At 55.3% G+C, this 22,707-nt stretch overlaps 1 protein-coding gene across 1 annotated transcript; it reads left to right on the top strand.

The window, feature by feature from the left end:
• Positions 1-1,429: 1,429 nt before the first annotated feature.
• On the top strand, positions 1,430-22,004 carry IL3RA (interleukin 3 receptor subunit alpha). The gene is made up of 12 exons (XM_032880254.1): positions 1,430-1,558; positions 4,252-4,345; positions 8,371-8,489; positions 11,419-11,539; positions 11,926-12,058; positions 12,144-12,319; positions 15,868-15,983; positions 17,806-17,832; positions 18,880-18,991; positions 20,457-20,562; positions 21,496-21,577; positions 21,888-22,004. The coding sequence occupies exons 2-12, from the start codon at positions 4,282-4,284 to the stop codon at positions 21,960-21,962; spliced, it is 1,131 nt and encodes a 376-aa protein (XP_032736145.1). The 5' UTR covers positions 1,430-1,558; positions 4,252-4,281; the 3' UTR covers positions 21,963-22,004.
• Positions 22,005-22,707: the final 703 nt, after the last annotated feature.

Below are 22,707 nucleotides of genomic sequence, written 5' to 3'. Positions count from 1 at the left end.
CTGGTTCCTGCAGCATGCCGATCAGAGTCCTGATCCGCAAGGAGTCAGTGCGTTGTGACCCAGGGTGCAAACTCCTGATGTCGCCTTTGCCTCTTTAATAACCCTGGGCTGCGTCCCACTTCTGCCCACGGAGAACGCTTCTTCCCACAACACTCTCAGGTCCCCACTGACGTGGACGTCCCCCATCCCAGCCCTGTCTTTCTCTGGCCGCTCTCTGCCACTGGCCCTGGGCCTCTCTGCTCCTCTTCTCCATGCCCTAGACAGCTGCCCAGCACATGCTGTGTGGGGCATCCTTGGGAGCAGGCTTGAAATGCCCCCGCCCAGACCTCTGCATCTTTTTAAATATATATATATATATTTTTTTTTTTTTTATTTCACAGAGAGAGAGCACAAGCAGGAGCAGCAGGCAGAGGGAAAAGCAGGCTCCTCGCCGAACAACGAGCCTGATGGGGGACTCGATCCCAGGACTCTGGAATCATGACCCGAGCCGAAGGCAGAGGCTTAGTGGACCAAGCCTCCCAGGTGCCCGTCCAGACCGGTGCATCTTAGCTCCGTGCCCAGGACATCTGCCCTGAAAGGGGTCCACCCTGGGGCTCAGCGGGGTGAAGGCGGCTGCCCTGTCTTCTGCGTCTGTGTGTCTCTTCTGTCTCCTGTAAGCACACCAGTCGTTGCATTTAGGTCCCCACCCCCGGATCCAGGATGAGCTCATCTCACATCCTTCATTTCCTGAGACCTACAAAGACCCTTTTCCGATGTCAAGTCCACGTCAGGGATCAGAGTGGGGTCGCGCCAGCCACAGCTCCCTTATCTCGGACTCCTGCGCCGTGAGGGAGCTGGCGTGCTGTCACAGCTGTGAGTGGGGTGACGCCAACGGGTCAGTCCCTGTCCCTGAGCGGGGTCCTTCCAGCTGGGGCTGAGCCCAGGTCCACTGCAGCGGGAGACGAAGGCGGACGCCACGTGCTCCGCTGGAGGGCTGTGTTTGACCCTGGGCGGAGTCCTCCGTGGGGACGCAGGGTCCTCACCAGGGTCTGTGCCCCGGGGGCACGGAGGAGACCGTGTCCCTGGGACCCGGCGGGGAGACGGTTCCGAGAGCCACATGATACGCTGCGCGCGGCGTATCATCAACGGTGCCAGGAAGTTGCCCAAGCCCGCCCTGGATGGCGAGCCGCAATCAGGGTTCTAACAAAGAGGAACACGCGAGGAGAAATGACAACAGGAAAAGAGCAATTTTGAAAGAAAGGGGACTCATTCCAGGGAAAGTACGGGGTGGCTGACCCCGGCTTCGAGGGAAGACACCAGGCAGACACGGGGATGGGGTTCTCGCCTGGGTCGCTGACCTCTCCCTCCCGGCCCCCGAGCCTCATTGGGTCTGGGTTTTAGGGGCGGGGCCCCTGGCCGTGGCCATAAAAATCCTGAGAGGGGAGCCGCAGCTTTGGTTTCTCTTTGGGGACACTTCCTGGAGCACAGCTGGGAACAGGACTCGGAGAGAGGAGTCTGGGGTCCTGATCCCTCCGAGGGCCGGGTGCCTCTCCCAGGTGGGACCTTCATCGACACCCAGGTAAGACCTCTGACCCCCGGGAGGGACGAGGGGCATGGGAGTGGGGCTCGTTCCAGGCGTGGTGCTTCTGCCTTGGGCATGGCACTGGGATCCGGAGGGTTTAGGGCTTGTGAAAGATGCTGGGGACGGCACCGAGAGCCGGCAGGGACCGTGAGACCAGGCTTGCACACTGACGGGCTGGACAGGCTGAGCGGCACGGGACAGAAGATGTGAGTGGCCTTCTACCACGCTGACCCCATTATTTTGGAAAAGCGTGAGCACACGCATGAGGCTGCCGTGCCGGGTCTTGCCGAGAAGCTCGGGTCCGAGGTGGGCACGGCGGTTGGTTCCCGACGTCCAGCGCGGCCTGGCGGGGAGCTGCCGGGGGCTCGGACGGACCATGAAGCACTAACCCCTTGGAGGTGCCTGATGCACATGGGCCTGGATGTGCACAAAACGTGGTCCGTCCACGCAGGGGGTCGGACTCAGCCCCGTAAATGAGCTCGAGGACACGATGCGCGGGGACACAAGCAGACACACGAGGACTCATGGTGCGTGATTGCATTTCTGGAAAAACGGGCACAACGGGGAAATGCATGGACAGAACGTGGGTTAGGGGCTGCCCGGTGGCGGGGAGGGGACGGGGAGTAAGAGCTCATGCGGATGGGGTTTCCTTTCGCTGGATGGAATGTTCTGGAGCCAGAGAGCGGCAGAGAATGTCTCAGATGGTCCCTGAGTTACGTTTTATTTTATTTTAAGATTCTATTTATTTATCTGAGAGAGAGACAGAGCGAGTACGACCAGGGCCGGGGGGAGAGGGGGAAGCAGGCTCCCGGCGGAGCAGGGAGCCCGACGCGGGGCTTGATCCCAGGACCCCGGCATCGTGACCTGAATCAAAAGCAGACGCCCGACCGACTGAGCCACCCAGGCACCCCTCAGTTACGTTTTTAAAAAGTAATTTTTTTAAAAAAGATTTTGTTACTTTAATTCTCAGAGAGAGACAGAGCATGAGGGAGGACAAGGGCAGAGGGAGAAGGAGGTTCCCCGCTGAGCACGGAGCGAGAAGCGCGACTTTGATGGAACGTGCATTTCGTCTCCACACAGAATTAATGAACCGATACGTTATATGTTTATAAAACATAAAATTAAAAAATGCAGATGCCTGAGAGCTTCCCCAGGACCCCCTCTGGGCAGGTCCTGTGGGGACCAAGGTCTTATAGGGGATGACGCCAGGCAGGACCCACGCCTCGCCCCCTCCTCTGGGCTAGCTGTGGGCTTCAGCCGAATGGGGGCTCCAGACCCCTAGACATTCACGTCCACGTTGGCGCCCACCGCGTCTGACCGCCTGCAGTCCCATACCAGCTGTCCTCAGTGACTAGCGGCAAGTCCCACTCCGCTCTGTTTAACACGCGGATGCTTTCCGCACCGTGGATTTCCCGCTCTGACCTCTGGGGCGCACGGAGTGTGGTGAATACGGGTTGGGGGGACCCCCAGCAAAGCTTGAGCCTCCCGCCTCCCTGTCCTCCCCAGCGTCCCTGCATTACGACGACGAGAACCCTGTCCCGGGCGCCTCCCACCCAAAGGCGATCCTGGATCTTTCCATCCCCCTGTCCTGGGGAAGGGCTCTCTCGGGCGTGTTCCCCGATGTTGGCAAGAGCCACTTTCACTGTCCGATTGTGTCCAAGTGCACACTTGCTGGAAATCGCCCTCAGCCCTGTTGTGGAGACGGCAAATCTGTTCGGAGCCCCACGGCTTAACCAGGGGAGCAGGTGAGACCCCTGGTGGAGTCCTCATTGGGTCCTGTGCTGGGGGCTGTGAATGCCCAGGACAAGACGGGGGAAATCTGAGGTCCCACTCCTCAATCCCGGCTGAGATTTTCCAGACGGGATGGTGCGAAGGGGGCACGTTTTCTGGACAGTTCTGAGGGGCACAGAGTGCTGGCCCCAGACCGCGAATGCTGTTTGCCAACAGTGACACGGTGGGGAGGATGGGGGCTCGTCAGGAGACCGAGTTGCTGACGGTCCCGGTGGGGGAAGGAGGCTGGCCACCGAGGCGAGGGTCCTGGAGAACCAGCCTGAAGACGGGGCTTCCTGGAGACCCTGAGAAGGTCCTGGCTGGGGCGCTGGGACCACGCAGGGCTCAGTTACCGTAACTCTGCCCGTTCAGGAAATTTGATGTCTGTCGGCTTCATAGTTTTAATTACACTTCCTTCCCACGCTTTGTCATGGCTGCCTTTCCCGGCACCGTGTGTGGCGTGTGCTTTCCCGACTTCTGCCTCCGGCTGGAGCCAAGAGCACGCTCTGACCCGAGGGTGCGAGTGTCTCAAGCCGACTGGCGTACACACGGGGACGCCCACACAAGCACACACACATGGGACATGCATAGGACACGCATGGACACGCAGTTGTGCACACGCACACTCACATGAGTGTGCAGCCATGTGCACACACGGCAGTGCGTGCACCGTATGCACACGTGTGCGCCGCGGGAGCCTGTGCTCACATGCACACGCGTGCACATGCACACACACGTGCACGAACGCACACACGTACACATACAGATGCAAATGTGTGCACACGCACCGGGCATACGCAAATGCACACACTTGCACATACCCAGACCCTTTCCTCCTGCAAAAGGCCCCGTGCTCATGAGCAGGAGCTTCCCCAAGTCACCTCCTCCGTCCCACACGCTAAGCGTCCCTTCTTTCCCAGCGCACAGCCTGACGTGGGAGCTGCCTCGCTATGGCCTTGCTGTGGCTCGCCGTGCTTCTGACGTCTGCGTCCAGCCTGCCGCAATCACAGGAAGGTAGGACCGAACCCCAGGTGCGTTCTGAGGGTGTGTCCGGCGTTCTGCTGTTTCCGTTCAGCTCGACGTCCAGATCGTTACGGATCCAGCGGCAGCGGTGAGCGGGGATACGGAGACGGCCCGTGTGCCCCCCATCCCGATGCCGCCCGTGGGATCGTCTGGCAGCCCTGTCACGGCGCAACCTCACGGCCAGGACACGGGGTGCGGGAGGGCCGAGGTGCTGAGCATTTCGATGGCGCTGGAATGCAAGGACCCATCACGTACTTGGGTTCTGAGTCATTTTTCCAGGGAAAAACTGTGTGGACCTGTATGTCCCTTTCCTGGGTAGGGTCGTGGGCAAGGCGATGGTTATGGGCTGACTTGTGTCCCCACTAAAGTTCTCCCTGGAAACCCTCGCACCCAGACCCTATAAATGTGACTGTGTTTGCAGACAGAGTTTGGTGAGATGAGCCCATCTGGGTTGGCTCCTAACACAACAGGACTGGCGTTCTTATAGGGAGGGGACGCGTGGCCACGGATGTGAGCCCGCGGGGAAGGCCACGTGCGGCGAGTGCGGTCTCCGTGCCCTCCGCGTGGCTCGTACGATCTTGCGTCACGACGCTGGGGAATGAGATCCCATAGGAACCAGAATCGATGAGAGAGGAGGCTGATGACGATCCCCGAGCCTTCTGTGCCAACTTCTGTCACCAGCCGGTCCGCCTCAGGGGTCAGGGGCGGCCAATGGGCGTGCAGCAGGGAACGTCCGGAGGAACCCGTCGGCTGCTGGAGAGGGCGTGACCGCCAGAGACGCCCACGCCTCCGGCTCTGCTACAGGGCACCGTGCATTAACAGCCCGGGTGCGGCCCCAAGTGCCCCAGGAAGAGGGGGCTGGTAATGTCTCTGCAGGCGCGTCTGCACAAAGCCACTCGCTGTCAGGAAGTTTCTGAGTAATCAGCGGACCCCCAAGAGGGCCATCTGCATGTTTCCACGTCGGGTTCCCTTGGTACAGGGTCGTGGGGCGAAGGCCAGGCATGGCAGGTCCTGCGGGAGCGCCAGAGCCTACGCACCTGGGGCGGCATCAGTCCGATGTCAGCTGCGGTGACGCCCACAAGATTTCACAAACCACTAGATGTTGATTCCTTCCTCAAATAGGGGCAGAATTCAGATGTTTTTGTGGGGGAGAGAGAGGAAGGTTTTGGTCTTCTGAAGGGTGTTGCTTGAGTCTGCGTGGGCAGACAGAACAAAATACTGTCGCCTGGGGGCTCAGTCTATCTCTCCCAGCTCTGGGGATCCGGGGGGGCAAGGATGCTGTTCCACGTAGGGCAGGGATGCTGAGACCCAGGTGGGGCAGGGATGCTGAGATCCAGGCAGGGCTGGACCTCTGAGATCCAGGAGGGTCATGGCCGTGCTCCCTCCTGAGGCTCCAGGAGAACGTCCTTCCTGGTTCTTCCAGCTTCTGCGGCTCCAGACATCCCTGGGCTTGTGGCTACGTCCTCCCATCCCTGCCTCTGGCCTCACCTATAGCCTTTTCTGTGTCTCTTCGTGTCCAAATGTCCTCTCCTAATAAGGACACCAGCCACATCGTGTTTGGGTCCGCACTATTCAAGGATGACCCCGTCTCAATTAACATCTGCCATGACCCCAATATCAGGTCCCATTGCGAGGTCCTGGGAGTTGGGACTCCAGCATGAATTTTCATGGGACAGTGTGGGGCTCATGACAGGTGGTTCTGCCCCAAATATTTATCCCGAGATCCAGGGTCCTTCGGCTCCCCCAGGAGCGTTTATGGGTGAGAACTGGAAGTACCGCCACGTGTCGTGTTGAATTTCATGGACTAGAACCCAGTCATGTGGCCACACCCCTCCCATCCAGGGGACTGGGAGATGGCGGGATGTCAGGAAAGGGAAGGTGCCTCGTCTACGTCAGCCTGCCTGAGCACGATCTGGGTTCTTCTCCCAGTTCCCGCCCTTGGTTTGTCCGTCTCAGCCGGGGACAAAGGCCAGTGCTGCCTTTGTGGTCACTTCAGGCCTGAGGATGCTCTAGGATGGCTGACCACAGGTTGGAAGTGAGCTGCGTTCTAGGAGCAGAAGTCTCCTAGAAGGGGGCAGCTGACGCAATCCGAAATGTTCACATCTTCCCTCGTAAGCGGGACGCCCCCTAAGACTCCAGCGTTGGCCAGACTGCGTTAAGAGGGGCCATTGGTACAGCACTCGGTGGAATAGAAGTGTTGAAACCAGACGCCTTGCCTTGTTCTGGTATTAAGAAGGAGTGGTTAGTCTTTCACCATTGAGTCTGAATTAGCGCAAAGATTTTCATAGATTTATCGGGGTAAGGAAGATCTCTTCCTTTCCTCGTTTATTAAGATTTTTTTTTTTACTTACAAATGGGTGTAAGTTGGTCAGTTTCTTTTTTCCTCCTTCTAGAGAGATCATTAGTTTCTTGTTAATGGGGGTGAATTACATCGACAGTTAAAGAAAACTTGCATTCCCAGAGTAAATTTCTTGGGTCATGAGATATTACCAGGTTTATGTGTATTCCTGGATTTTGTTGACTAATATTTTCTGAAGGGATTTTGCATCTATGTTTATAAGGGATGTTGGCCTCGAGTTTACTTTTAATATCTTTGATTTTGATATTGGGATAATGCTGGCCTCCTAAAGGGAAACAGGAAATATTTCCCATCGGCCCCTCACCCCACATTCTTTTTTTGAACGTTTGTGCCCATGATACTATTTCCTCCTTAAATATCTGATAATTTATATATATTATTAGTTATAAAAATAAAATATGATAAATAACATTAGTATTTCCTACTTCATCTTTCATATCTGCTTTAATGATATTTAATGTTGTGTTCGCAGAACTGAGTGTAGGTTTTCAGGCATAAGAATTTGTTAAGAGAGGGACATCTGGGTGGCTCAGTCAGTTAAGCCTCTGCCTTCAGCTCAGGTGCTGGGATCGAGTCCCGCATCGGGCTCCGTGCTCAGTGCGGAGCCTGCTTCTCCTTCTCTCTCTGCTACTCTCCCTGCTTGAGCTCTCTCTCTCTCTCTCCGGCAAATAAATGAATATAATCTTAAAAAAAAGAATTTATTAAGAGAATGTCCGTAAACTATTGAACAGTACATCTGAAACTAACGATGTACTACATGTTAGCTAATTAAATTTAAATTTAAAAAACTCTTAAGAATTACATGTTCAATGTATAAGAAATTTGCCTCAATGAATTTTTTGTTGTTGTTGTTGTTACCATAAAGGAATACATTGTCCTTATAAGGTAGAAGAAAATAATGGCAGAAACCGAGGTGTTGATACGGTTTGGTCTTGGTTATGAAACTAAGGCTGTTGATCTTGATATGTAATCACGATACTGACAGCTTATCAACTCGGTGAACGTTTATTAAAGTCACATCCTGTAAGTCCTTGAAAGGGGTCACAGATGAAATCTCACCGGGTGTCTGTTGTAGCTTTACAGACGGGTGTTATTGGAAAACGTGACTCGGTAGCACCTTGTACCTGGGCAAGCAAGTCTTGGATGAGATATGCTGAACCCTGTGGTCTGCCGCTGGAGACCCCCTTTCCCAGCAACTTGTAGCAGGAATGTGTGAGCTTTGATTCCATCTCAAAACAGAACCTGATGTACTTGGGGAGGTTCTCCAGTAATGTCAGACCTGCTCCAACAGCCTATGAGCCATGAAAGGCCATGCATATTATTCTAATGACCATGCCTTGTATTTTCAAAATAAAGCAAAAAAAAAAAAAAAGCAAGTTTGATGGCCATTGACAACCAGTCCCAGAAACGCAGACCTTGAGAGACGTATGCAAGCCAGATCTGTTCTCGGTTTCTCCATCACGGGGATGGCAGGCTAAGGAGAGGAACAGGGCGTTGTTGACGGAAGCTTTCTTCCAGCTCTCAACAATTCCTCACCCGTGTACAATTCTGCTTCCCGAGGTCGTCGGTGAACTCGGTGGGAAGAGGAAGTCCCCTCGGTGATAAGGGTTCAAGCTTCTGCAGTACTTCTCCTAACTGTGACCTCTACCCATTTCAGATCACTATTCACCGATTAAAAACCTAAGGATAGAGCCGGTGGAAAGGAGATTGACCTGGGACCTCCATGGAAATGTTTCTGAAATTATGTGTTTCATAAATTCAAAATTTATCACTAAGGTAAACCATCTTCCCTGTATTTGGCATAGTCGAGGTTTTCCTGACATTCGGGGACTTAAGAGCCAGCAGAGCCCAAAGGCCAAGACGGGTTCTGGCATCACAGAAGCGGGAATTCTACTCTGGGGTTGGCTATGGAAGGGGTTGAAGACTATTGCAGACACCACAGTTCAGGGTTCACCTTCTGTACGATGTCCAAGATGGTGCCCCTGGAGAACCTTGGTGAGAACATGTTCTCAGGGATCTGGGTGGAGAGCCAAGCCCAGCTGAAAATGAGCGCTTGCTTTCCCACCATCGCCCGCCTCTCACCCAAATCCTATACTGTGTCATCTTCCGAGCTTGAGAGGTCTTGAGAACTGTGACAGACCCCATGGGTGGGCCTTGATGAGAATATAACATATTCACAGCTCATAGTGTCTCATGAGGAACAGGCACCTATCAACTTCCTTGACGATAAATTTGGTGTTTTAAGATTATTCTTGATTTAATACAATACAGGTCACAACCTGGGCCCCCATTACAAATATTCCTCCCAGTGCTGGAGGCTGGGAGTCTGAGATCCAGGCGGGGCTGAGGGTGGGACTGTGAGATCCAGGTGGGGCTGTGGCTGGTTCTCCTAAGCCCTCTCTCTTGGGCGTGAAGACACTCTATTCTTCCTCTGTCCTCATGTGGTCATCCCTTGATGTGTGTCTGTGTCCTGATGTCCTCTTTTTCTAAGGACCCCAGTCCTATGGGATCAGGCCCCACCCTACTGACCTCATTTTACCTTAATCCCCTCTTTAAAGACCCAATGTCCAAATACAACCACTTTCTGAGGTTCTGGGGCTGAGGGTTTCACCATACGAATTTGGGGGGGACACAGTCCAGTTCATGATAAGCCTAGGTGGGATTTCACTGGGACCTGTCCAGTTGACTCTAAACTCTATCTGGAACATGGCAGGCTACAAAAACAACCAAGAAATGTTGATAAAGAACACTAGTGATCAGGAATTTGCCTTTCCATGATGTCTCCAAATGTACCAAGAAGCTATGATTATCCAGGGTTAGGTTGATGGAATGCGTGGATAGATTAAAGAAATGGAACAATCCAGAAACAGAAGCATGCCTTGGTGGCACGTTGGGTAGGGTGGGTTTCCGATACCATTAAGGTGCTATTTCAGATTGGTGAAGAAGGATGGTTGTATGCATGGAGTCAGCACCATTTCCAAAATGCACTAAAGTTAAGTTGGATTCCTACTTCCCAATGTCCATGCACATAAATCGCAATTAGGAGCAATCTAGAGATTTTTCTGGATCCTGAAGATGTAGAAGGAATTGCTAAAAGGTCTATTTCAAGATATTGGACCCTGATGTCATTCCCTCATCCGCTGTTGGTTTTCCCTAAATTGAATTCATTTCCATTTTGTTCATGGTCTTTGCGTGTATGTCCCGTTTTCCCATGTATCTACGCTACTTCAACATTATGCTCTTGGCCAAATGGGTAAATATGGGGTTGAACCATCCGGTTTGGTGTGTTTGTCCTCAGCGGAGACGGGTTCTCCTTCTCAGTGGGTGAGTCTCTCCCTCTCCTTGTTTCCCTGGTCTGCCTACATGAGGACCCCCAACCTTGGGCTGCCTGTGGTGTTCAGAGGCAGCGCTCAGCACAGCGATGGCTGGTTTGGGAAAACACCCACCAACCCCGCATTCTGTTGTTCTTTTAGAACTTCCTTTTAGAGGCATTTATGGAACTCAAGTTCCTCGAACAAGAGACAGTGACCAAGTTTACGAGACTCACCTGAATCACTCAAGGAAGCTTTAGATGAGTGCCCAAAAAATGCCCAAAGATGCACATTTTCCCAGATCCTCGAGATTTGTTGTGTTAACATGTATTTAACAACTAGTCTGCTTGAATCTGTTATAGATATGATTAATTAGGTAGAGGTCTTCTTCCTTTATTAATTACAATTTCCACCAACTGGGGGTGCTGGCTGGTTCAGCTGGTACAGAGCGAGAAAATTTTGACATTAGGGTGTCATGACTTTGAGCTCCATGTTGGGCATGGAGAGGACTTAAAACCTTAAAAAAAAAAATAACCTTCTCCTTATTAAACCATTGGGGGCTCCACATTGTTAACTTATTATATAATGCAGGTAAAAAGCCAAAATTCATCATGAGCTGGATAAATATCTTCCTTTCGTGTGTGACTTTGCATTTTTATTTCCCCATTTTCCTAACTTTTCTGTCCCAATTTCTTTTATCTCTCGATCCTCAGAAAAGGATTGATTTATTCATAATGGAATTTATAAATGGAATATTTGTTTATTTATAAGCTGGTTATTTATTTATTCATACATGGAATTATTTTACATAAATTCTTGTATGGTTTTTAAAAAATGAATAAATTTCACTTTTTTCCTGGAGCAGTGTGGGGTTCACAGCAAAATTGAGAGGAAGGTATAGGGATTTCCTGTATGGCCCGCAGTCCCCTGCCCATGCACACGCACGGCCTTTCTGCTAGGAGCCTCCCGACCAGAGGGCACAGGCCGTACCACGGATGAATGTGTTTGAACACGTCATCCTCACCCAGAGTGCACGGATGACCAGACGGGTCACTCTCGGTGTGTGTATTTGGGGACTTTCGACAAACAGAGAATGGTAAATGTAGTACACAGGACAAAGTCACTGCCCTAAAAAAAAAAAAAAAAAAAATGCTGTGTTTCATCTGTTCCCCTCTCCCTCCCTCTCCACCAACCAGTAATTTATACACCATCTCCAGTCTGTCGATTGCCACAAAATAAGGTGTTGGGGTTTTGTTGAAGATTGAACGGACTCTATAGAGACTTACGTTTTTTTTGCCGTTATTATGGTTATCGTTGTTATTCAATCTGGGTATCATCACCATGACACTACGTGTGTTCTCTCAACAATGACTAAATGGTTCTTTCCCTCTCAGGCCATCAACAACAACCGTTACTGCCAGTTCCACATCCTTCCCTCATGTGAAGTGAAAAACTTCAGCGTCTCCTTGACCAAAGGCCCGCCGTTTTTGATGAGGATTCAGTATCCTCTGCAAGGTCAAGGGAACATGTTCCTCTTTGGGTTTTGTTTGCTCTCGGTCGCTGGCTGGTCGTAGGGATACAAAAACCATGACTTTTAGCTTGGGTGGGCCTGCAGGGAGTGGGGGGAAAAAAAGCGTAGGACCGTAGGACATGGCGGAGGATGTCATTGGTAAGACTTTCTTGGGTTGATGACGTGTGCAAATGCAGAACAGATTAGTGCTTGGCAGGGGTGAGGAGAGAAAAGGAGCATCGGGAGAGCTCTTGGGGGATGAGACCGCGCTGTACCCTGACATTATGGGCGTTGACATCTGCAACTATGTGTGAACCCACAAGGACCTGGAAATCCTAACGTCCCTCTTAAAGGTGACTTGTTTTTCTTCTCATCTCCTTTGCAAACACAGAAGGAAACCCTGAGGCGGCCGCACGAGGTCTGGACTGCCGGGTACACGACGTGGACTTCCTGACGTGCAGCTGGGAGGTGGGCAGGGAGGCCCCCCGGGACATCCAGTATCACCTGTACTGGCAGGAGCTGAGGTAGGTGTGGCTGCGGGCACAGCCGGGCTCTCCCCAGGCACATGGGGCCACTGGGTCATTGCTGGGTGCCCCCTCCTTGCCGCAGGACCCAGAGGGAGTACGAGTGCCCAAATTACGAAATGGATAATCGGGGAAAACTCGTCCGGTGTCATTTCAATGATGTCTCCAGATTGCCGAAACACCTCCAGATCCTGGTGAGGGGCACAAGCCAAGGTGCCAGGATCCCCTGCTCCGACCGTACTGTCGAATTATCAGAAATTGGTGAGTACAGGTCGAGGACACGGCTCTCAGGCTGCAGCCTGGGCTCTGGGATGCTGGTGTCTCAGGGCAGGGGACCATAAGAAAATAACCCCAAGCGGTCGGCTGAAATGACACACTGATTTCTCGTGGTTCTGGAGGCGGGAAGCCCAACCTCAAGGGGCCGGCAGATGGGGTTCCTGGTGAGCGTCCCTCTTCCTAGCTTGCACATGGCAGACTTCTCACTGTGACCTCACCCAGGGGGCGAGGGAGAGAAAGAGCGCTCCATTCTCTTCTCCTGGTGCCGTCCAAATCCCATCATGGGGCCCCACGTAATTACCTCCCACCTTCGAACGCCATCCCACTGGGGGTCAGGGTGTGTGCGTTTGGGGACGACGCGTTCAGCTCCAAGCAGCGGCTGTGAGTTCACGGCAGCTAAGGAAGTAACCCGCTTGCTTCTGGAGCATTCCGGCAACACACGGGGCACGGGGCTCCCTCACGAGTCTCGGGGAGGGGGTGAGAGTCGTGCCCGCAGCCCCTGTCAAGGCCCTGTGTTCTTATGCTAACGGGTTTCTGGAACACAGACCCCATTGTAGCAACGCTCTGTTGCCGTCCGTTTTCTTCGACCGGACCCCTCCCCAGACTGTGACAGCTTTCGGCCTCCGGAAGCCTGGGCCTGCCCCGGCGGGTCCTCGTGGGGTAAGGAAGCACGGGCCGGCGACATGAATTGACATGTGGTGCAGAGGGGAAGAATGCAAGGCCTCTTGCTTGAAAAGCGGGGGGCCTCTTCCTTCGTCTGCGGCTTCCCCCTCCTGAGCTGACATGCTGTGTTTTATGGGCACTGGTTTGCTGCTGCCTCAGACACGGGGCGCTCACCGGTACGTCCAGACCATGTCTCAGGCTGCTGCAACTCCGTGCACGATCCCCCTGGACCCCTATGTCCTCAGCCCCAGTCCCAGCAGGGGTGGAAGGACACAGTGGTCAGGACAGTGGGGTGGTGGGTGTTAGAAAGCCCGGTGGGGATGCATGGAGGGTTCAAATGGGAACCGGGGGCTCTGTGCCCCCAGTGCATGCTTCATTATCCTGTCAGGAACACAAATTCAAAAACGCCTGCTGTGCCCCAAAGATCTGTCCGCGTCTTGCATCTGTGAATGCCCCCTTGTGTGGAAACAGGATCTTTGCACTTGTTATAGGGAGGGCCTAATCCAATGTGGTGGTTCCCTTAGAAGAAACGGAGGAGATGCAGAGGCCAACCCAAAGACAGACGGGAAGGCCATGGTAGGGTGTACAGCCCAGGAACGCCAGGGATGGCCGGCAGCCACCCGGAGTGGGAAATGAATTCGATGGCGTTACTGGCCATTTCAGCGTGGCGCCGGGAGAGCAGGGACCCAAGCCTGGGGCCATGTGCAAGGACATCAGTCCCACACAGCTCTGCGCTGGGACGGGCCAGGTTGAGGCGTGCAGGGAGGCTGCTGGAGAGTGTCACGATGACATGCCCCATGACTCCAAGAGAGTCGGGGGGTTTATTATTAGTTCCCAATTGCTGTCTTAATAAATGATCCTGAGCTGTGAGGCGTTAAGCACAGGAATTAATCGTCCAGCCCTGGAGAGCAATCTGAGATCAGGCAGGGCAGGACCAGGGGCCCAGGTGGGGCAGGGATGCTGAGATCCAGGCGGGGCAGAGTCAAGGTCCTTCCTGAGCCTCCAGGGAGGGTCCTTCCTGCCTCTTCCAGCTTCTGGGGCTCCAAGCGTCCCTGGGCTTATGGCCGTGTCCCTCCTATCTCTGCCTGCATTTTTGCGTGGCTTGTCTTCTATCTCTTACAAGGACACCTGTCATTGGATTTAGGGCCCCCCTGCGGTCGGAGGACATCATCTCAGGATCCTTTACGTATTACACCTGCAAAAACCCTGTTTTTAGAAAAGAGATCTTATTTATTTATTTGGAAGAGAGAGACACAGCCGGGAGAGGGAACACAAGCAGGGGGAGCGGGAGAGGGAGAAGCAGGCTTCCCGCTGATGCGGGGCTCCATCCCAGGACCCTGGGATCATGGCCTGAGCCAAAGGCATACGCTTAAGGACTGAGCCACCCAGACTCCCGTAAAGACCCTATTTTTAAACGAGATTCCATTCCCCTGTTTTAGAGATTTGACAGGGAGGGATGATTTGGGGGTGACCATTCCCCTCACTGGAGCTCTTTAGAAAGTGGCTCACGTTTCACACTGGCCCTGGCCCTTCCTCCCAGGAGGAGCGTCTCCAAGGGAAGCCTGCCTGTGGGTGTTACACTGTAACGGGGCCTTTCCCACAGGCAGGCAGGACACAGGCTCTGCCCCAAGCTGGAGGGGCTGGTGGTAACCCTGTGTCCTCACCTAGGCAGGGTGGCTCCTAGCAGGTGGGTTCTGGGCTGTCTCCAGGGTTGTTGCCCAGCAGGACTGACCCACTTGCCCCTTGGGGTGCCCCTGCCTTCCTGGCCTCACTCTCCAGCCCTGCCAATGGACATATCCTCCCAAGCAGGCTTCTTGCCCTGTCTCCTGCCCCTGAGGGGAGAAGGCCATTTGTGGGGTGCGCGTCCCGTGGCAGCAGATGGGCAGGGTCTGTGTGGCTGCAGGGAGGAGGGAGCGGGGCTGGTTTTGAGCCTATTTCTCAGGATGGCATTGTAGGTGGAGGTAGAGGCAGGGACAGAGTGAGCCTGGGGGCGGGGTGACGTCACTGATGGGGGAGGGGGAGCAGGAGGGAGCAGGAGAAGAGGAGGGATAGGAGGGGAAGGACTGGGAGGAGGAGGGGACCCAGACAGAGCTGAGGACTGCCAGCCAGGGGTCCCGGTGGAACACAGGTGCAGACAGGTGAGGAGGACCCAGGGCTGGGCTCCCAGCGGAGGTCAGACCTGCGTGTCTGTTCAGATGTGCTCACATGCAAAGCTGGAGAAGCCACGGAGTCAGGGGAAGCTGCATGCCCAGAGCAAGGGCAGAGGGCAGAGCACAGCCAGGAGGGTCCCAGCACCCAGAAGGGAGGACAGGACGTCCGGGGAGGAGCTGGCTGCAGCAGGCGGGGTCTGGGGGAGGCGAGGAGGCAGGGGCAGATGTTTCCGGGAGTACGGCTGGCCTGCGGAGGGCACTGGCGTTGGGACGGACCCTGTGCGGGGCGGGGGAGCGGGCCCGGCTGCGAGGCACCGAGACGGGCCGGTGGGCAGGAGGCAGTCCACGGGCGCAGGACGCTGTCCTCCCTCTGCTGGAGGACGGTGGAACTAGGGCCAAGGGAAAACAGCAGGTGTCGTCCTGGGGACGTCGTTGGCACAGACCTTGCTCTCCAGGAGGATCTCGGGGTGGGCGGGGGTCTGTCACCGGCTGGTGTCTGCGTAGCTAGACCTATGGCTAATCCAAACCGACAGACATCGCAACACATCTTGTCATTCATCCGAATGGATGCTTTGCCCATTCTCTAACCTTGGAATGACGTGCTCCTCTGCTCTTTACCACCTTAAATCTCCATGAAGCCTGTTTTGAAGTATATTCTGGGGGGCGGGGGTGTGGATTGGTTTTACTCATAAAAGCTTTTTTTTTTTTTCCCTGTCGTAGAGATATTAAATCCACCCAATATCACTGCAACGTGTAATAAATCCTATTTGATGATGGAGTGGGAAACGTGCAGCCACTTTAATAACAGATTTGAGTATGAACTTCAGCTACAAAAGGTACATGCTTGTCCTTGCTGGCACTTCCAAATTCTGGAGAATCTGTACCCCCAAGGCTTTGGAGGCAGATAAAACACACACACACACACACACAAATATGAATCAAAAAAAATTTTTTTTTACTCTTTTAAAAATAAACATCAGGGGTGCCTGGGTGGCTCAGTGGGTTAAGCCTCTGCCTTCAGCTCAGGTCATGATCTCAGGGTCCTGGGATCGAGCCCCACATCGGGCTCTCTGCTCAGTGGGGAGTCTGCTTCTCCCCCTCTCTCTGCCTGCCTCTCTGCCTACTTGTGATCTCTCTCTGTCTGTGTCAAATAAATAAATAAAAATCTTTAAAAAAAAATAAAAATAAACATCAATACAGTAAAAAAAAAAACTAAAGTAAATTTTAAAATAAAAACATGAACTAAACTCTACCTAAAAATGAAGAATGTTAAGACACAAAAAAAGCTGAAAAAAATGAACGATCATTTAGCCTCTCGTGTGTGAAAACTGTCAAGAGAAAATATACAAACCCTAAAAAAAAAAATTTAACCTCAAGCAAAGTAACAGTGTTGGCTGTTCGAAAGCGAAGAGGTAAAATTGAAAAGGCAGGCCACCGAGGGAAGAAACCAGGTGCCTCTTTGTCCGTCAAAGGACTCGTATTTGGGCTGGATGAGAAAGGTTTGCAAGTCAATAACAAGAAGACCAATAACTGTATGAAAAAAAACAAAGGGCAAGAAGTTGAAACAGCCATTTCCCCAGGGAAGACGTACTCATGCCCCGTAAGCACATGGAAACGTGTCACCGACCTGCAAACCACAGGGAGAGGCCACTCCGCACCCCTGACACTGGCTAAGGTGACAGTCTGGGCAAACCGAGGGGAGGGCAGGCTGCCACCCAGCTGACTGCAACAGTTGCTTGCGACTCAACTGGTGGCCATTCAAAATGATACACGTGGCTCCTTCCTCTCTCAGATGTCCCTTGTGCATGAACCTTCTCCCGATGGTTAAGACCCAGGGTAAAAATCATATCTTTTTAAGGAAAAACATGGCACAGGCACTTTGGAACGGGCTTTGGTAGTATCTCGTGGAGGCAGCCACGCCCGTGCTGGTCTGGCTCCGAGAATGATGAAAACCTAAGTCCCACCAGCGTGGGGACCTGCGTGTTCATGGCAGCTGAGTTTGGGAACAGCCCAAGACAAGGCACCAACAAAACATATCCACGCTGTGGAATCGGGCCCCCGGGGAAGGTCAGCCACACTCAAGGTCTGCCTTGGACCCCACTTATGCACAGAAGCGTAGAACATGCAGCACGATCTCTAGTGGGTGACACGCGTGGGCCCTGGGTGTGTGCGGGAAGGGAAGCGTGGCGGAGGGGCACAAGGAGTGTGCTTTCGAGGTGTGGTTTGCTCAAGCAAATTACGCCTGAATCCAGTTACCTTAGAAAATGATCAAGTGGGGGGGTGCCTGGTGGGCTCGGTCAGAGCACGCGACTCTTAATCTCAGGGTTGGGAGTTCAAGGCCTACGCTGGGCACAGAGACTAAACAAATAGACTTAAAAAAAAAAAAAACTGTAAGTCTACAAATTAAAAGAAAATGACCAAATGTTTTGAGCTGAGATAACGGTTATTAATTCTATCCCCCCCCCAAAACAAGACCAGGTGTTTTTTAGTTAATACCTCCTTCATACGCAGGTTATTTATATATGATATGACTCATTTAGGCTCAACCCCTGATTATTTTGTACTCAGTTTCTGTTATAAACCTAAAAAGGGCTTCAATAAGGGCGTCTGTCGGGGGACAGCAGCAGATACCCACAGCTTTCCCCTCTTGTTTTGTAGGGCAGTGATCCCGCCTACACGGAGAAGGTGAGCGTCCCCCACCCTCCCTGAACTGGGCATCACAGACCCGTTTCCTTACTGTCCAGCCACTCTGTGGTGCCCGACGCTGCTCGTGGGCCCCGCTCACCCATCCGGCGATCTCCAGGAGTCCGTGCTGAGGGGAAACAGCTCGGAGATGATGCTCTGTCCTCCTGAGGCTTCTCCTCTGTGTGTGTGTCTCCTCTTCTGTCCCTTGTTAGGCCCCTGTCACTGGACGTAGGGCGACCCCAATCCAGGATGAATTCATCCTGACATCTTTCAAGTAAGCACATCGGCAAAGACCCTACTTTCAAAGAAGGTCCGGACCACAGACTCCAAGGGGGAGGGTGATGACATATCTTTCTTGGGGAAGCAGAGGTCACAGTCAAGAGTGTGTAGGGCCCCATGCCGTGCACAACACCCACACACGGCACCATGGGCTTGGCCTCTTTGGGGACGGCCGTGGCTTCTTTTCCTCCCAGTGCTTGGTGTCTTGGACACCAAGAACCTGGGCTGACAAGGGTAGGGGGCTCCAGGATTCGGGCCCCTCTGAACAGGCATCTTCCCCGCTGGAGGCTGGTTCGGTTCACATTCTTGGGGGGGCTTGTAGATAATGAGTGTCCCAGGTTGAGGGCTTTAAAACACAGCTCTATTCTCTTGGGGTCCTGGAGACCAGATGTCCAAGATACAGATGGGGGAGGATCTCATTCCCTTTGGAGGCTCCAGGGAACATCTGTCCCAGCTACTGGGGCTCCTTGGCGTGTGGCTGTCTCCCTCTGTCATGCACATGGTCTTCCCCATGTGTGTGTGTTCCCAAACTCCCCATTTTGTAAGCTCAGCAGTGGTAATGGATCACAGACCCCTAACCCAAGCTGCCCTCTGCTTCACTGACTGCATCTGCTCCAACCTCGTTTCCAGACGAGGTCCGCTTCCGAAGCGCCGCGGGGCGAGGACGCTCACACACGAGTTTGGGGGAGGGCCCACGCCCCACGACAGGGCCCCACTGTCTCCCCGCCAACTGGGAACAGCCTTTCCTTCTTTCCTTGTCAACCACAGCTCCAGGAAAAGTTCTTTGAGCTTCACAATCCCAGAAACTACGTGGCGAGACTAAGGGCCAAAGGTTTCTACCGCAAAAGCTGGAGCGAGTGGAGTGCCCCCCAACGCTTTGGTGAGTGAGGCGCCCTTTTACCTGTCCTCTGTGTGCGCTGGACGCTGCGGGCAGCACCCCTGCTCGGGGAAGCACGGACCCCTCGCGCTCGGACGGGCTCTCCACCCCTGCCCTTCGATGCTCTGCCACGCACAGGCTTCTGCGTCCCCAGAGAGGGCTCTGAGACAACATCTGACCCGGCACCTTGTGCTCACCCCAAGGGGGCGCAGAGAGGAAGAGGAACAAGACCCCCAGTTCGAGCCTCCATGGCTTGTCAGTTAGGCACACGGGTTCCTTTCACCCGACATGGTCCCTGGCATGGCTGCTGGGCCGGATTAGAAGCATTTGCCCAAAATAAGACCCACTGTTTCTCCCTGACCTGTTCGGAAACCGGACCCTCCTCCCAGGCTCTCCTAGAATGTCCCCTTTCAGCGGTGGCACGTAGGAAGCCTTGGTCACGAGGGTCCTGGGGCTGCTGCAATAAATGACCACACGTGGTGGGGGAGGGGGCCTACACCCACAGGAATCCAGCCTCTCCCAGCTCTGGAGACCAGAGTCTGAGATCCAGGCGGGGCAGGGCTCCCTCCTGGGGCTGCAGGGCAGGGTCCTTCTTGCCTCTTCAAGCTTCTGGGGCTCCAGGCGTCCCTGAGCTTCAGGCCATGTCTCTCTCATGTCTGCCTCCATCTCCATGTGGCTTCTCCTGTGGGTGTCTGTGTCCAAATTCCTTCTTTGTATACAGACACTAGTCATTGGGTTAGGGCCCATCCTATTGCACTGGGACCTCACGTTTACCTAATTAGTTCTGCAAAGACCCTCTGCTGTGGGCTCAAATGTGTCCCCCCAAATTCACATATTGAAGTCCTCACCCCCAGGACCTCAGAATGGGACTATATTTGGAGATGGGGTCGTTAAAGAGGGGATTCAGGTGAAATGAGGTCATTATGGCGGTCTTGATCCCATTAGAAGAGGGGCTGAGGACACGGACAGGCACAGAAGGACAAACATGTGGGGACAAGAGAACACAGCGTCAGCATGCGGAGGGGAGAGGCCTCCTGTGGAACCGGCCTCAGCCCCATGTGGATCCCGGACTTCCAGCCTCTAGGACCGTGAAGCCAGTATCTGCTGTTTCAGCCTCCCCGTCTGTGGGCCTTGGTTGTGGCAGCCCCAGCAGACTCACGCACTCCGCACAGGGCCCCGCTGTCCCGAGGGGAGGCGGAGGTCTTCGCAGAGCAGCGTGCCCGGTGCTCCCCCTACCGGCCAGCTGCAGGGGAATGCCCGCCGTCTAGGACCGCCCCCACATGGGCTCCAAGAGGTGTTGAGCGTGCAGTGGGGGCCTCCGTCTTCTGGCCGGGCGGCTGCCCACTGTCCCCTCCGGGACGTGCCCGAGTGCCCGCTGCCTCTCTGGGTCCCCTGGGGAAGCACTCGGGGCTGGGTGCCACCACCCCCCCGGGACCTGCTGATGTGCCCTGCCCGCCCTCTTCCGCAGCGTGCGATGTGGGGGAGGACTCGCAGCGGCCCGCCTGGCTGCTGTCCGCGCTGGCCTTGCTGGCCACCCTGCTGGTGCTGGGGCTCGTGATCGCGCTGTGTGGAAGGTAAGTGCCACCCCTGCCCCCGCTGGCCTCCTCCCTGCAGGGTGCTCCTCCTGTCCCCACCCTCCCGCCACCGCTTGCGGGACACCTCCAGGGATCCGCCGGTTGCCTCACGTGTCCCCAGGGTCCTTCTGAGACTTGACCTTGCTCTGCTGTCTGCCGCCCTGAAAATCCAGAAGGTCCCTCCCTCTTAGCTCGAGCCCGGGGTGCAGCCAGGCTCGCCTGCGTGTCCCCACGTGTCCCTGCTGCTCAGCCACTCACCCTCGTGCAGACTCCCCAAGTCTCCACATCCTTGGGCCGGGGTCACTGGGAGTTGCCCTCCCCCTCCTCCTTCCCCTCCCCCTTCCCCTCTCTGTCCTCCTCCCTCTCTCCAGTAGGCAACAGGACAGCGACAGGGTCATGCTGACCTTGCCCATCTGATAGCAAGTCCTGCCCTTGGGGTGTCTCCCAAATGCCTCAGTGCAGAGCCCAGCCAGGTCCTGCCCAGCCAGGTCCTGCCCAGTGGGCCTTGGGGTCTGTCCCTGCGGGCTCAGGCCTCTATCTGGCTGCACCCACGCCCCTCCCAGCGCCTTCAGGCTGAGCCACCCTGCCCAGGAGCTCGGCCTTGGGCATGCTTGGGCCTGTGGCTCAGGTAGGGGACCCTGGTCTGTAAGCCGTGGGGAGCGGCAGGGTCCGCGGTGGGTGCCAGGAGCCTGGGGGCCGCCTCCAGCCTGGCTGGGGCCTGTGGCAGGAGCCCGGGTGGGGTGCACGGGTCCCAGCAGCAGATGCCGGGCTCTGCCCCTGCCTGCCAGGATTGCTTGGGGCTGTAGGGCTGGGCGCCAGGGGCCAGCCGAGGAGACCGGCTCCCCACCCCCACCCGGGGAGTGAGCTGGAGCTGTAATTCCATTCCGGCGTCCCCAAGTTCTGGATCCAGAGCCTGTGTCTCTGTCCTCCGAGGTACTCAGTGTTGCAGAAGCTCTTTCCTCCCATCCCGCACATGAAAGACCCCATCACTGACAACCTTCAGAGCAGCAAGCTGGTACGTCCGGGCCCTTGCTGGGGGTGGGGCTGGGATGGGGCGGTCTGGGCTCTTGCTAGGGGGTGGGGCTGGGACGCCGAGGCCACAGCCCCGCCGGGGGAGCAGGATGCTTGTGTGTGGGTCCTGGCGGGAGGCAGGGGAAGCTGCGGGGTGACGTCATGTCAGGAGCTGCAGGGTCACCCCCAAGTGGTCCTCCAGGCGCGCAAGGCCTGGAGCCTCTGTGACCCAGGCGCCCAAGACTAGCCACGCCCTTGCACTCTCCCGCAAGTGTGCAGCTCTGCGCTCAGCCTGACCCCCTTGTCGCCTGCAGGTGGCCTGGGAGGGCAGCAGAGCAAGCCGGGAGGACTGCCCGGTGGCGGAGGTGCAGGTTTTGGGGGAGACATGACGAGGGACCTAAGACCTTCTCGGCCTGCCCAGATGCCCACACAGCCTGGCCGCAGTTGGGCCGAGGGCCGACCGGATGGGATGGGGGTAGGGACACCTCGGAGCGTGCTCCATGGAGAGGCCACCAGCAAGGAAGCAGGGCTGTGTCGGGCTCATTCAATAAATCAACGCTGTTTCCACCCAGTGCTTGTACACGGGTGGGGGGGGGATGCCTACGGCCCATCACACCGGACCCTGGGGCCCCGCTCTGGCCTCCCACAACGCCCCCGCCCCACGCCAGGATGCTGCTAACACGTTGGCCAGACAGGCTGGTCCCTGCGGCAGCCGTGCCCGGTTCTTGGAGTTGTCCATGCGTTCCTTCAGGCGGCATCTGGGAAACCCCGGGTCCCCCGCAGGGCGGCGTGAGGGGGGCTGCCCACGGCGTGGACTTCCGACACGGAGCCCCGGACAAGGACGCAGATCCGGACACAGCCTGCCCCCCAGGGGCCAGGGCCTCCCAGGGGTTAGGGCTCCCGGGAAACACCGGCTTGGCCCGCCCATTCACAAGGGGACCTCTAGCCATTTAGAACATTCCATGCACGGCAGCAAGCCAGCACCCCCATCGCCGAACGGGCCGTGCTGAAAACCAGCCCAGCGCCAGTGCAGAAACACTGTACTCACAATCCCTACGGGGCCACCAGCAATGCCAATACTCGGGGACCTGCCAGCTAACAAGGGCACAGCTGCGTAAGTGACCGCACCGTTCT

Source organism: Lontra canadensis, unplaced genomic scaffold, assembly GCF_010015895.1.
Source record: "Lontra canadensis isolate GAN:19392208 unplaced genomic scaffold, GSC_riverotter_1.0 scaffold68, whole genome shotgun sequence".
In the NCBI taxonomy this organism is placed as follows: Eukaryota; Metazoa; Chordata; class Mammalia; order Carnivora; family Mustelidae; genus Lontra; species Lontra canadensis.
Note: the sequence above shows the minus strand (reverse complement) of the source record. Positions and strands in the feature narration are given on the sequence as shown.

What these genes read in the sequence shown, in the direction of transcription:
- IL3RA (XM_032880254.1), top strand. Translation starts at nt 4,282, where the DNA reads ATGGCCTTGCTGTGGCTCGCCGTGCTTCTGACGTCTGCGTCCAGCCTG. An exon ending in CCTGCCGCAATCACAGGAAG is followed by an intron (nt 4,346 to 8,370) that starts GTAGGACCGAAC and finishes TACCCATTTCAG; the next exon opens with ATCACTATTCACCGATTAAA. An exon ending in ACCTTCAGAGCAGCAAGCTG is followed by an intron (nt 21,578 to 21,887) that starts GTACGTCCGGGC and finishes TGTCGCCTGCAG; the next exon opens with GTGGCCTGGGAGGGCAGCAG.